Source organism: Salvia splendens, chromosome 18, assembly GCF_004379255.2.
Source record: "Salvia splendens isolate huo1 chromosome 18, SspV2, whole genome shotgun sequence".
Classification (NCBI taxonomy): Eukaryota; Viridiplantae; Streptophyta; class Magnoliopsida; order Lamiales; family Lamiaceae; genus Salvia; species Salvia splendens.
Genome location: NC_056049.1, coordinates 16,460,605 through 16,475,977, shown reverse-complemented (window position 1 = coordinate 16,475,977; position 15,373 = coordinate 16,460,605). Strand labels below are relative to the sequence as shown.

General features: G+C 37.6%; 1 protein-coding gene across 4 annotated transcripts; it reads left to right on the top strand.

Annotated features, from left to right (window-relative positions):
• Positions 1-10,586: 10,586 nt before the first annotated feature.
• On the top strand, positions 10,587-14,653 carry LOC121775966 (protein LPA3). 4 transcript variants are annotated; one of them, XM_042173080.1, is made up of 9 exons: positions 10,587-10,724; positions 10,817-10,933; positions 13,319-13,366; positions 13,441-13,480; positions 13,558-13,625; positions 13,728-13,920; positions 13,999-14,100; positions 14,175-14,292; positions 14,394-14,653. In XM_042173080.1, the coding sequence occupies exons 1-9, from the start codon at positions 10,671-10,673 to the stop codon at positions 14,512-14,514; spliced, it is 861 nt and encodes a 286-aa protein (XP_042029014.1). In that variant the 5' UTR covers positions 10,587-10,670; the 3' UTR covers positions 14,515-14,653. The 4 variants fall into 4 exon arrangements, with proteins under 4 accessions (XP_042029014.1, XP_042029013.1, XP_042029012.1 ...); XM_042173079.1 differs by having other exon boundaries at positions 13,558-13,658; positions 14,002-14,100; XM_042173078.1 differs by having other exon boundaries at positions 13,558-13,658.
• The last annotated feature ends 720 nt before the right edge of the window (positions 14,654-15,373 follow it).

Genomic DNA, 15,373 nt, shown 5'->3' with positions numbered 1-15,373 from the left:
ATATAAGTTGTAAATAAAATGATGTGTAGAGATAATATGTTTGCTAGAATTTTTCAAAATTAGAAAGTTCATACTTTTCAAGGACGAAGGAATAATGAAATAGTTCATACTCTTTAAGGACGGAGGGAGTATATAATAACAATGAACAAAATAAGTAACAAAATATTAGTTATATGAAAATTAAAAATATATTCAGTTTAAAATTGAAACATAATTAACATAAAATAATTGATCTTAAATGATAATGTTCAAACATCAATTGTCGATATAAAAAATATCAAAATCATCTACAACAATAAATACGTTAAAGTAATTATTAAAAAATAAATAGTGCATAAAGTGATCGGCAATAAAGATGATGAAATAATTTGGGGTAGGAAAATATATATCAATATATTGAAATAAAATAACATCCTCAATCACAAAACAATTGAGAGATCAAATAAAAAGAGCAAAACAAACATTATAAATACACGAACATGAAAAAAAATGAATTCATATTATGAAACTATTGATTATGTTCCGAAGATTACATCAAAGTGAGTCAAATTACTTGAGAAATTTCAATGTAGATTATACTGAAAAAAAACCTAGATATGTGGGGAAAATAAATTACAAAATGTCATATTTATAATCTAAAAAATTATAAAACTTTACTAAAACCTTTCATTTTCTTCACTTAGAATAAGTTTTATATCCCCATATCAAAACCTCATAAAATATGATAAATTTGATATGTGTGGAAAATAAATTACAAAATGTCATATTTTGTCTTCTTGTATTGCTTATAGCATCAAAATCCAAAATCAAGACTAAATCTTCACTCTTAGATTTTAAAATGAGCGGATGAGATTAAATCTTACGAATTTCAATAAATAGTAGACAAAATATTAACAAAAGGATAAGATCGTCATTCTGTAATCATATCATAATTTTCAGGTTTTTTTATGTCAACATAGTGTATTACAAATATCAGCACAATGACATGAGTATTTCCACACAAGTACACGGAAATATCAACACAGTTTTATCGAGATTTTACATGCATTATATTGAGATATTTTGATATATTTGTTGATAAAAAAAATATGCTTATCAACATATACGAAAACTGAAATAAAAATCATCAAATTTCATCATCCGAACGTCGTCGGAACATATGCAATTTGAGTTCTTGTTAGAATCCTTATAAAATTACATTTAAATTGATATATTTTTTGCGAAAAAATAATTCAAATCGAGAGAGTTACGTAAATTTAAAGTTTTAGGATAATTTTAATAAGAGAGAATTGACATTAATATCCTTTAATTTTATTTAATAATTATTTAAATTTAAAATATAATCCACTTGGTGTTATATCAACCATTAGATCTCCTAGTCTAATGGTTAAAAATTGGTCTTAATTTTGGATTGCTAATTAGTTAGCAATTGGTCACATCCATATCGGGGTCGGTCGATTTATTACATAAAAATGCATGCAATAAATATTATACTTTATAGTTTGAAAATGATAATAAATAAATGATTAATAATGTAAAAATTATGATTGTTGTGACGATGACTACCTAGGTAGGTGATAGCATCTCCAATGGTAAAGTGCAGCCATAGGCTAGCCACAAACTCCTCGTGCCACATCATCAGGACTAAAACTCCTCCTGCCACATCATCAGGACAAGCAACTGGACAAGCAATAGGCTAGCCACAATAAACAAAATTATAAAAAACAAATAATTAACAATCACACAAAATACAGAATTAAATTACGACACAGATACGAGAAAATTCAATAATAATATTTAAATTAAAAAAAAGTACATTAATTAAAAAAATTACATTAATTAAAAAAAATCTAACGACGTGCAGTCCTCCGCGCCCACAACTCTTCAATTAATCCTTTTGGAGTCAAATATGAGCATCCACTTGGCGCATGTCGGCATGTGCCTTGAGGCGGCGGACTTCATCGTGAGGTACCCCCCTTCGTACGTTGGGGGCGGCCACGCCGTGGCTTGGGCCGTCTTCATTAGCATCGTCATTGGCCCAACTAGTCAGTTGTACACCTTCATCTTCGACAATCATGTTGTGCATGATAATATATGTGTACATTATATCAGCAATGCAGTCGACATGCCACAAACGCGTTGGACCCCTAATTACCGCCCATCGAGACTGAAGAACACCAAATGCGCGCTCAACGTCCCTGCGCGCCGACTCCTTCCGTTCCGCAAAGTAGGATTTCCTCTCATCTGATCGTCTTCACAAAAACGGGCCACTTAGGGTATATCCCATTCGCCAAGTAGTAGCCCATATCATGCTGGTTCCCATTGGCGATAAAACTCATGGCCGGACCGACGCCCTGAACCCTTTCCAGGCAGCGGGGCAGTTCTTCCACTCCCAATGCATACAATCTATGCTGCCCAACATCCCGGGGAACCCATGCTTCTCCCCGTGCATCTGCATCAGATCCTGGTACTCTTCAGGGGTAGGGCTTCGAAGATACTGATCACGGAATATTTCAATGACGCCCTGACATAAATACTTCAGACAATCCAGGGCAGTCGTCTCACCGATGTGGAGGTACTCGTCCCACATGTCTGTCGAGCCTCCGTATGCCAACTTCCTGATTGGCGCAGTGCACTTTTGTATAGGTGTGTGGCCGGGTCTGCCATCCGCATCATACCTGAACCGGAAATACAAATATCAACGCTCCAAAGCATCAACGATAGGCATAAACACTGCCCTACGCATCCTAAAATGCCGCCTGAAAAGAGGCGCCCCAAACCGCGGCTCCTCCGCAAAGTAGTCTTCATATAGCCGCTGATGTGCAGCTACGTGATCCCGATCAATCACTGCTCGTCGGTAGACAACGGGTGGAGGTCGAGGTACCACCGGCTGCAAGGCCCTTTGTATCAACCGGTTTATCTCGCGGGACGTATAGGTCTCCAACTCTTCGTTCATTTATCGTTCGTAATCCTCAGCATCCCCACCATTACCACTACCACCCGCATTACTCATTTCACGTTGTTGCTCTCGTACAGAAATTAAGATGGAGAGAAAACTTGTTAAAACAAGTGGTGCGAATGAAAATGACGTGCAAATCGCGTATATATAGTGTTTCGAAAAATTTTAAAAAATAAAAAAAAAATCGAGCTTGCCAATCGGGAGCCTGCAATGGCGGCCAGCCGACCGGCGAGCGGATCGGCCAGCGCCAGAGAATCAGCGTCCGCTTACTGATTTTTTCGCCGATTTGGCGCTAGCCGACTCCAATGGTTCGGCGAGCGGACCGGCCAGCGCCGGGAATTGGCTAGCCGGTCCGCTAGCCGCCATTGGAGATGCTCTAATTTTTGGTTCAACCTGCTATACCATAAAGCTGTGTCAATTATGGTTTTATTTTTAATACTTCCTTGGTCTCTGAAAAAAGATCAAAAGCACAACTAAGAAACAATCATCAATTTGTCACATTTTGGTCCGGGATTTCTTCCGCAACAAAGAGCATATGTCGTCTTCATGATAGTAGATCTGTGTTGCATATTGCACCGAGAGAACAAAGAAAGTAACGCCATCATTAGGAACAACAAATCCTCAACAACATCATCAAAGGGAAACTCGTTAAGCAACTCCAAATTAGATAAGTGGAAATTTTTGTAGATGGCTGATTTTGTGGAAAGCTATGCAGGTGGCTTCAAAGCTTGTGTAGATTTGTGTATATAATTGCATCACATTCAGTTCTCTAATTGGATACCATCTGTCTTAACGATGGTAATCGAGAGAGGCGATGCTCATATTGGCGAAAGAAAGATTGTGAGTAGAAGATGTCGTTTATTTCTTGATTAATTAAGAGTTGTACAACCCCTTCAATATATAGGGTAGATTTATCCCTATCTATGGAAATACCATAAATGTAATCAAACTATTCTAGGGCAATATACAATTGAATCAATCTATGGAATTCAATTATTCCGTAATCTTCTCTCTTGGTGGGAATATCCCGCTTGATATGTTTTGACACTCCCCCTCAAGTTGAGAAACGGTATCCCCGATACTCAACTTGCCCAAAATCTCTTTGAAGGCTTTTGGATGAACTGCTTTGGTCAAGATGTCTGCTAGCTGTTCTTCCGAACGCACAAATGGGAACTCAATGGTGCCTGCCTCGAGATTTTCTTTGATGAAGTGTCGGTTGACTTCCACATGTTTAGTTCTATCGTGTTGCACCGGATTTTCTGAGATACTGATTGCGGCCTTATTGTCGCAGAATAGTTGACTTTTCCGTGTGGGTGGGCATCCAATTTCTGTCAACAACGTCCTTAGCCACATGATCTCCATGAGTCCACTCTTGATTCCTCTGAACTCTGCTTCGGTACTAGATAAAGCCACCACTTTCTGCTTCTTGCTTCTCCATGTAACAAGATTGCCTCCAACAAACGTGAAATAGCCTCCTGTGGACTTCCTATCGACGGGATTGCTTGCCCAATCAGCATCGGTGAATCCGTCAATTTCCAGAGTCCATCTCTTAGCTAGAAATACTCCATACCCCACTGTTCCCTTCAGATATCGGACAATTCTCAAGGCTGCTTCCATGTGATCAGCTTGTGGTCGATGCATGAACTGACTTACTACACCAACTGCATAAGTAATGTCTAGCCGAGTGTGGGCTAAGTAGATAAGCTTTCCCACTAGTCGCTGATACCTCTCACGATCTGCAAGTACAACTCATTCTTCTATTTTTAAGCCATGGTTTGGGATCATGGGAGTTTTCGCCGGCTTGCACTCCAATAAGCCTGTTTCTGTCAGCAAATCTAGTACATACTTCTTTTGCCTTAGAAATATACCGTGTTTTGATCTCAACACTTCTATTCCAAGGAAGTACTTCAATGCTCCTAGGTCTTTCATTTCGAATTCCTTGAATAGGTTTTCTCGCAGGCTTTGGATTTCTTCATTGTCATCTCCGGTAATAATCATGTCGTCCACGTAGATGATCAGACAAGTAATTTTATCTCCTCTTTTCTTCGTGAAGAGTGTGTGGTCAGACTGGGTTTGTTTGAACCCTTGTTTAGCCATTGCCTGGCAAAACCTCCCAAACCAGACTCTTGGAGATTGCTTTAGCCCGTACAAGGTTTTCTTTAGGTGACATACTTGGCCTTTACCGAAATCTGCGGAGCAACCTGGTGGCACTTCCATATAGACTTCCTTATTTTCTTCTAGTTCACCATGAAGGAAGGCATTGGTGATGTTGAACTGGTGTAGGGGGAGTCTTTGCATGCTGCTACAGACAATAAGGTTCGGACGATGTTGAGCTTTGCAACTGGAGAGAATGTTTCTTCATAATCTATTCCATACACTTGTGTGTATCCTTTCACCACAAGTCTCGCCTTATATCTCTCGATTGAACCATCGGCTCTTCTCTTAATGGTGAAGACCCACCTGCATCCAACCAGCTTCTTCCCATTAGGCAATGTACACTTCTCCCATGTTTCATTTTTGATGAGAGCATCTATCTCCTTTTTCATAGCTTCTCGCCAGTGTCTATGTCTTGATGCCTCTTCGAATGATTGAGGAATTTCTTCTTCGTCATACAGGGCGGCTTCGAATGCTCGGTCCATCTCTGATAGCTGTCCCTGTGTTGTATTGGCTACCGCATATCTGACCCTTCTTCCTTTCCATTCTGGTGAGTACCTCCGAGGTGGAACTCCTCTTGTGCTTCTTCGGGGTAGCTCGTATTGTTGTTCCATATCTCCATTACTCCCACTGGTTTCACATTCGACTCCATTGTTCCTATCAACATTAGTATTCTCGGAAGATATACTTTCATCATTATTGGAACTATTTACCTCAGGAATCGAAGTCGGGGTTGATCTTTGGTCAATGTCACGTTGCTCTCCGTCCTGTACTATAGGATTTGACGGCCCGGTGGTGTCGTTAACCTCCTCTGTTGGGCCAACATCCGTGATAGGGCTTGACTCTGGCTCCCCCCCAAAGTTGGTTTCCCTTGGATTAGGTATGGGTGTAGGCAGCCAATTTAGTAGGTCACTGTTCGGATGATCATCTGAAGTTTGTGTCTCTCCCTGACTACTAGGTTGGCTGTAGAAGTATTCTCCTTCAACAAAATCACAGTTCATGGTGGTGTGTATGTGTCGAGTGGTTGGATCATAACACCTATACCCCTTTTGATTTTTTCCATAACCCAGAAAGACGCATTTGATAGCACATGAGGAAAATTTAGTCCTTTCGTGTTTAGGAATATGGACGAAAACAGTACACCTGAATACCCTAGGTTCCAAAGATAAGGATGATGGGAGCTCAAAAAGTTTAGAGAATGTGTCCAAGGGAGATTTGAAGTTTAGGATCCCAGTAGGCAGGCGATTCAGAAGATAAACTGCGGTAGCTACAGCTTCGGGCCAGAAAGATTTAGGTATTTTGGAGTCGATTAGAAGGGCTCAGGTAATTTCAAGGATATATCGGTCTTTTCTTTCTGCAGCTCCATTTTGTTCAGGGGTGTAGGCACAGGATGTTTGGTGGACCAATCCCTTTTCCCGGAAAAAATCTTGCATTTTTGTGTTGACGAATTTCCCCCCGTTATCTGACCTAAGGATTTTAATCTTTTGGTGATATTGGGTTTGAATTAGGGTATAAAATGCAGTGAATTTTTCAAAAACGACAGACTTATTCTTCAAAAAATAAATCCAAGTCATGCGGGAATAATCATCAATAAATAGCACAAAATACTTAAAGCCTTGTCCCCCAATAATAGGAGCAGGACCCCAGACATCATAATGTATCAAAGCAAAAGGGTGGTTCATTCTCGTATTGTTCAACTTAAAAGTGTGTCTGTGGCTTTTGGCTAACAGACAAGTTTCACAATGAAAGGAATTCATGGAAGTAACCAACTTAGGAAAAAGCATACGATAATATCCTATGGATGGGTGTCCTAACCGACGATGCCAAAGCCAAGCCCGCATGTCCGTCGATCCGTGAGTCAGCAATGCGGCACTCTGTTGGGCTATCTCATCCACATAGTACAGTCCGTTGCGCTCAGTGCCACGCCCAACTATCGTCCCCGTCTTGATATCCTCTAACATGCACAAACGAGGCTACATTAGTAGCTTGCAATGAAGTTCCTTAGTCACATGACTGATAGATAGGAGCTTGTGTGATAATGATGGTACAAAAAGACAATTAGACAGGCGTAAAGTGGGCGAAATATTGATTGTTCCGGCCCCTTGTACTCGAGCTAGGTCCCCACTGGCTGTTTGGACATAGGATTTGGTGGATTTGGAGATGGTCAAAAAATCTGAGGCGTCGAATGACATTGTGTCCGTGGCTCCGCAATCAAAAATCCAATGGGTATCTTTTGGGCCGGTTTGAGACATTGAGGAACATGCTAAGGCATCGAAGGAATTTTTGCACGGTATAGAGGGTAGGTTTTCTAAATTTCCAGGAGTTCGGGGGCAATTTGCAATGTTTTCACTTTGTGGGGTTCAATTTGGAAATTTTGGTTTTTCTGGGGGTTAGAATCGGATAGTTTCCGAATTCTGGGGTGAGGGTATAATATGTGGGAGTTCTGGGGTAATTTCGGAGAGTTATTTCCGGCTCGGGGGTCAGGATGAGGTTTCGGTAGATCCGGGGGTTCAGAGCGGGATTTCTAGGTTGTTCTGGGGTCGGTTTGGCATTTGCGGAAGTTGGAAAAATTTAAGGAATGTTTGGCCGATTCCTTGCGAACCCTAGCCGCCTCCATCTCCGGAACCCTAGCTGTCGTCCCAATGGGGACCGTAGCCGTTGTCAACCGGGCGTCGCCGGTGATGGTGTCCATAATCTTTGTACCTTCCGACAATGTCCGTGCCGCCGATACAGAAGCGACGGCTGTCACCTCCGGTGTCGCCTTGCTTCTGGCGTCAATTCCGCCATTCACAGCTATAGGACCGACACCGTCCGCCGATGTATCGGCGTAGGTGGCTCGGTCTCCGAATGTCACGGCCGCCGCTGCTCTTCCACCGCCACCACTGTTGTTTCGGGCATTCCTCTGCTGCCGAGCTCTTTTCATCTCCTCCCACCCTTCTGGAAATCCATGGAGGTGAAAGCATGTTTCCTTCGTGTGCTTTTTACCCCCACAGTGGTTGCACACTAGCTTGGTCTTGTCTTCATCTCTCTGGTAGGGTTTCGGAGGTGGATGTCCGGCGTTCTGGATTGAGTGCCCTTGGCTCCGGTCGAATGTGGCGAGACCGACACCAATTCCAGAATCCTTTGTGTCTGGATTCATTAGTCGTCCATTGACGGACTCTCGTCTGACTAGTCCGTAAGCTTTCCTGGCTGTTGGAATCGGGTCCATGTTTAAGATTTCCCGTTTAATTGTATCGTATCTGTCATCGAGGGCCCTTATAAATTGATACAATCTGTGACGTTAGGTGTTTTGATTGTACTTCTCGATTGAGGATGGGGTATCCATTGGGTTGGGATCTCTGCTGTCGATGGATATCCATAAATCTTGGAATTTCTGCCACAGATTTTCTAACGACAAGTTTCCTTGTTTCATCCCGTACGCTTGTCTATGCAGGTCGGAAATTTGGAAAGGGTCGGCGCCACTTCCGTACGTGATAGCCAGATTTTCCCACAAATCTTGGGTCGTCTCGTATTGGGAGACCTCATTCACGACGCTGGCGTCGATGTTGTTGATGATCCAGTTGAAGCAATAGTGATCTCGTTGCAACCACCTTGTATAGTTTGAGTTAGTCGGGGCAGGGGGGTTTGAAACTCCAGAGATGTGAGATGTCAAACCCTTCCCCCCAATGGCTCGCTCCATTAGCTTTGCCCATAGGGGATAATTCTCCCCATCGAGCTTGGTTTTCAGATTTATGTCGCCTAAGGATTCTGGTTGGGGCTGTTGTTGTTTGGGAGAATTTTGAGACATGCTTAGCCTCATGAGTTCTGCGAACTGTTCGGCAGAAAGTATTACGAGGCTGTTTGTGGTTTTGGTTGAAGAATTTTCGGATTCTGACATCTTGTTTGTTTGGCTAATTTTGCAGGGATAAAAAAAAGGTCGGGAAAGGTACTTGAGACTATGATGATATTGTTCTGAATCTCAAGCCCAAATCAACCTGCTCTGATAGCATCTTAACAATGGTAATCGAGAGAGGCGATGCTCATATTGGCGAAAGAAAGATTGTGAGTAGAAGATGTCGTTTATTTCTTGATTAATTAAGAGTTGTACAACTCTTTCATTATATAGGGTTGATTTATCCCTATCTATGGAAATACCATAAATGTAATCAAACTATTTTAGGGCAATATACAATTGAATCAATCTATGGAAATCAATTATTCCGTAATCTTCTCTCTCGGTGGGAATATCCCGCTTGACATGTTTTGACAATCTGCAATGTATCATTGATGATGACAGCAGTGCGATGACATTTCTGAATGATAAACAAAATCTTGTCATGGACAATATGGATTTGAACTTTGATAGTCATGGAACTATTTCCAAGTAAGGCGCTGAAACAATGTACCCACCAAGAGTCGCTGAAAAGGGTCGGTAGACTAAAGATAATCAAAATATTGTTTTTTTAAGGATAATCAAAATATTGTTGAAATTTATAGTCCAACTATGACATTAACACGTGAGAACTGAGGGGAACGAGGAATATACATGCTTTCAAAACGAAAGCACCAATGAATATATATTTATTCCTAATTAGTGAGTATATTAAAGAAATTATTTAAAGAGAGCAAATGAGCCTTATTAATACTTCATCTATTCCACTAGGCGTTTCTTTTCGGTTCGAAGTTTAAAAAAATATGAATTGTGTTAAATGAACGAGAGAAAGTAAGAGATGAAAAAAATGGATATTGGTTTCTAGAACCATGAACTTTACCTAAAATTTGATATTTCGCATGAACTTTAAAATTGGTCTAGAATATCACAAACTTTGCACTTTGTTTGGTATTTCCCAAATTGACCCAAATAAGATATTTTCATTAAAATCTTATTTTAAGTAGGCAACCCGTGATACGTTTTATGATATTTTAAACCACCTTTTAAGCTCATAACAAATAGGATAAAATGTCACATAGAAAACCACATTGATTTAAATGTGTCAAGTATGATAAAAAAAACCTCGTAAGTTAGTCAAATATGGTGATAGACATGCAGCAAGAAATACCAATTAAAGTGCAAAGTTTATGATATTCTAAACCAATTTTAATATTAATGGGAAATATCAAATTTTTGACAAAGTTCATGATTTTAGTGACCAATATCCCATGAAAAAATAGAATAAAAAAAGAACAAAGTAAGATAGAGAATGAAGTAATAAAGGAAAACTGAATCAATTATTATCATATAGAGAAATGAGAAGTAAGTTTCTGCAATGACAGCGACTCAATTAGAGAGGGGTACGTTAAAAAAATTATTTAAAGAGAATAGAAGAGTTTGGAAAAGGAGTGCCTATTTTTATGAGAAAAAATCGTAAGAAACTACAAACGAAAATGATAAAATATTTGCCTATTTATTTATTATTAATTAATGAACAGTTCACATATGATAGTATCTCTTATAAATTAAATCTGAATATAATACTCCATCTAGATAGTACGGCGTATCCATGTCCACAAGCGAAATATTTATCCTGAATAAAGTAAAATAAAACAAAATGAAAGAAGAGAGAGAAGTGGAAATTGAATGGCATTGTTAAGTTTCCCAACCGTTTCTTGGTTTCCCGTTGTACACTCACAGGTGAGGTTAGAAATTGTTAGTTCCTGTTTCTTTTAGGATTTCAACATAAATATCACAAATTCACGTCTTGTTTTTATTTTTTTTGTTAATAGTTAAATTCGGGATCGTCGCGAAATCTTGCGGCTTTCAAATTTGGAGTCGGGAAGAGCAACAATTCAATGGAATTCGAAACCCAGTTTCCGAGTGATTATGATGAACTACTTAAGCAAGTAAGCATTGTTTATCAAGTGTTGTGTTCTGCCTATAACATATTACCTCCATTCCACAATAAGAGTCCGCGTTGACTCCAAGGACGGACCTATTATGGGCCGTTCCAGCAGGGGCTTGGCCAGTGCCCGTGACCAATCCAGGAATTCAACTCAAAAGGGATAAATATATTTTTATAAAAAAATTTTAATAATTTGAGGTGGAGCATTTAAAAAGAAAATTGAAAAAATTAGAAAAATAAAAGAACAAAATGATATAAAAAATTATATTGGGGAGAGGCATTTGCCCCCTTACCCCTCCCAAGTAGCTTTGCCCCTGGGTGACCCTGCATCTTTTATTTAGAGATAGAAGGAGGGTGAGGAGAGAGGTAGACGAAAGGGAATAAGTAAAGAATTAGGAAGAGTTCAATTTACAGCTGTGTGGGTTCCACTTAAATTAACGTATTACCAAGTACTCCCTTCGTCCCACTTAAGATGACACGTTTTCCTCTTTAGTTTGTCTCAAGTAACATGGTACATTTCCCTTTTTGAAAAATTTCTCTCTCCAATTAATACACTTAACCACTTTTTCCCACCTCAAGTTAAAATATTCATCTCTTTCTCTTTCTATTTTAATACTTCCACCCATATTTTCTCTCTCCAATTAAATACAGTAACCAACAACTCCTAAAATCTCGTGCCGGCTAAGAAATGTGTCATCTTAGCCGAGACAGATGGAGTAGTACTACTACTTTTTGTGGATTGTGAAGGATAATATATACTTCTCCGTCGATGAAGAGTATGGACTTTTTCATTTAGTTATGAATTTTCTAATTTTAGAAAATTATTTTTGTTTAATGAGGTGGGACACATTGTTCACTAAAATTACTTTTAAATTTTTTTCTTTTTGTCTCTCTTACTTTATCAATTATGCATTAAAATTCATGTCGAACGAAATGTTCATACTCTTTGTGGACGGAGGGAGTATTGTCAAAGTTGAACTCTAGGAGCATTACTTTTTCTTCAATAAATTTGAGAATATGTTATATAATGGTAATATAATCGAATTTGAACTTTTATTATTTAGGATTCCCTTCATCTGCAAATATGAGTCCCATTCTCTCCGGCACGGGTTTTAGTAAATGTTAAGAAAAGTGAGTGAAAGAAAGTTAGTGGAATATGAGTCAACTTGTATGTATTAGTTTTAAATAATATGTGAATGGAGTGAGTTTGTGGAATTTGGAGTCTATTTACCATTTATGGAAATTATGAACCGAGAATCCTATTCGTGGACAAAACAAAATGGAAAAACGGGACTCCTATTCGTAGACAGAGGGAGTATAAAATAATGTATGCTAATTCTCTTAGATTTATAGTTTCATATCTCTATAATATCATAATTTGTATATATAAAATATTAAAATATCAATATCATATTTTCATTAAAATACATATTTTTATTATTTTAATAAAGGGGAAATAGCAAAAAAATCATGAAATTTGATCAAATATATTATGCAACTTTCAAAAATGCCCAATTAAATCATAAATCTGACGTTTTTCTCATTGTCTCATAGAAAAAAATTTCATCATGCTACATTTCTGAATTTATTAGCATAATGCGCACGTATGTAAAAATTAAAGACATAATTGACTAAATATATAAAATGACGTCGTTTAAATAGTTGAATGTTTTGTTCGTATAATATTTTTCATTTGTCAAAAGCATATATAATTTTTCCTAGATTATAGATCGTGAGACAATTGAGAAAAATGTCAAAGTTACGATATAATTGACCATTTTTATAAATAACGAGATATGCCATAATTTGACCTAATTTCATAGTTTTTTGGGCCATTAACCCTTTAATAAACACTACTTTAAACATAACAAAAGGCAACATAATGTAATCGAATGTGTTCACTAAAAAAGATTAAAAATTTGTGATTTAATATATTGATTTGAAACGTCATGAGATTAACCAAAATTTTATTTTACTTAAATTTCATGATTAAAATGAGTATTATTTTATATAAAAATTTATTAAATTTTGTATTGGTGTTTTCATCATCTTATAAAGTTGTAAAATAAATAAGGGAGATACGATTTTTGAAATATTATTTTAAATAGTAAATAATAAGTACTCTTTCCGTTTCACTTAAGATGTCCACATTTTTTAGTGGCACGGGATTTTTGATAAGAGAGTAAGTAGAGAGAAAAAAGTAGTTGAATATTTTAATAAGAGAGTAATTTATTTTCAAATATAGAAAGTGGACAAACTAAAAAGGAAAGGTGGACATCTTGTATAGGACGGAGGGAATACTATATTATGTTTTAGATTTTCAAATATGTAATGCATATCTTGCTTGAATCCGTCGTGTTGACAACTTTTTTCTGAGATTTAACAGGCTAAAGCAGCCACTGAATTGGCAATAAAGAACAAGAAACAGCTGATGGTCAGTCAATCTTGGTCTGTTCATTTTGTTTTAAAGTAGAAAAATATTACTAGTATCATATTCAAAATCCTCAGGAAATAGAATTTCCTACCTCGGGTCTGGACTCTGTGCCAGGTAATTAAGTCTCCTTTTTTGGGTTGCAATTAGTATTCAGTATTCACAACTCTCAAGTTTCTTCTTTGTACTACTAGGCGATGGTGAAGGTGGTATAGAAATGACGGGGAGCTTACAACTCATTCGTCAATACTGTGACCTTCTTGTTAGTCCTGAGAAAACCACCCGCACTAGAGTTGTATGTCTCTACAACTGCATAATTAGGATACCCCATTCTATATCTGAAAAACTATACCCAAACTTGCAGTTCTTGCCCGAGGCCAATGAAGTCGAGTTTGCAAGAAAATCAGTTTTTGGAGGTTCTTCTCTCAAATTAGACTACTTAACAAAACCATCATTCTTTGAAGATTTTGGTTTCATGTCCAAGGTTAAAATGGCTGACCGAGTAAAGCCAGAAGACCAACTCTTCCTAGTTGGCTATCCATATTTCAATGTTAATGGTATTGGTATTGGTATTACATACTGTATTTGGATCATCTTTTCGTCGTAAATAAAATGGTTATTCTTATGTACATAAGCAGAGATGCTGGTGGTGGAAGAACTGTACAAAGAGGCTGTAGTTGAGACGTCTCGAAATCTGATTATTTTCAACGGGGAGCTGGATAGAATAAGATCAGGCTGTATCCTTTCCTTTGTATGCAAAATTATTGTTATGCAAAAGAAAATCAGTTTTTTTCCCATGACAAGCTAAAAGATTATCCTGCATTCTTCTATCCAAAGCTAGCTGCACTCACCCTATCATTTTTCCCCAAGATGGAGACCGTCTATTATATTCACAACTTTAAAGGACGGAACGGGGGTGTGCTCTTCAGGTTTCGTCTCTCTCGCTACTGCTACATCTTCTTCGATACATTTAGATTTAGTTTTAGTTTTAGTTTTAGTTTTATACTCTCTCTCTCTCTCTCTCTCTCAGGTGCTATCCTGGACCATGGAGGGTTCTAAAGAAAATGAGAAACGAATACATATGTGTGCATCAACAGGAAATGATGCCATCACTCAAGGAAGTTGCCTTGGAAATTCTTCCTTCCGCATGATCTGTCACTTCTATATGTAAACCATGTTTTATCATTCTATTCCCACCTTTTTCTTTTTGACAATCACAACATTTTATTTATTTATTTTGCAATCTCTTTTCCCAAGCCAAGATTAATGCTATCTTCATGTGTTGGTTAATCATGTGTTATGTAATTTTGAATGTGCATGTTTGCTAGAGTTCAGCAGTACTCCCCAAAATTAGGGCTGACTATTTTTAATCCAACACAAATTCACACGAAGTTAACCCGACACTAACACTCATTTTAGGATTTGGATCCTTATAGGATCGACCCAATAAGAACCCGAATATAACGGGTTAGGTTGGGTCTGGTTAGGGTCGGGTTTGAGTTATCCGTTAAGAAAAATATAATTATTTTAATAATTTTTATTAATTAAAAATATATTAAACTTTAATGTTAGTTATTTTAATTAATTAAAAAAATATTGTACTCTAATTTTTTAATTAAAAAACAGAACTTAATTTTTTCTAAATTAAAAATTTTTACTTTAATTTTATTAAAAATAATTATTTTAATTCTTTAGATTTAATATTACTATACTTTAATATTTAATTTTATTATTATGATTTAAGAAAATAATTATTTAAATTTGTAATATCTTATTTTATCGTGTAATATCGTGTTCAATTCGTACAATATCATGTTTTAGTCGTTTTTGTGTTGTGTCAAACTATATTGTATTGTGACTTATTATCATTAACTGATGGTTGACTTTTTTTAGATGACACGATAATCCTCATGAATCCGACATGAACCCGTTGGGTTGGGACCCGATACGAACCCGATGATTTTGGGTTAGATTGGGTTTGACGTTATTAGGCTGGGTCAATAACGGGAA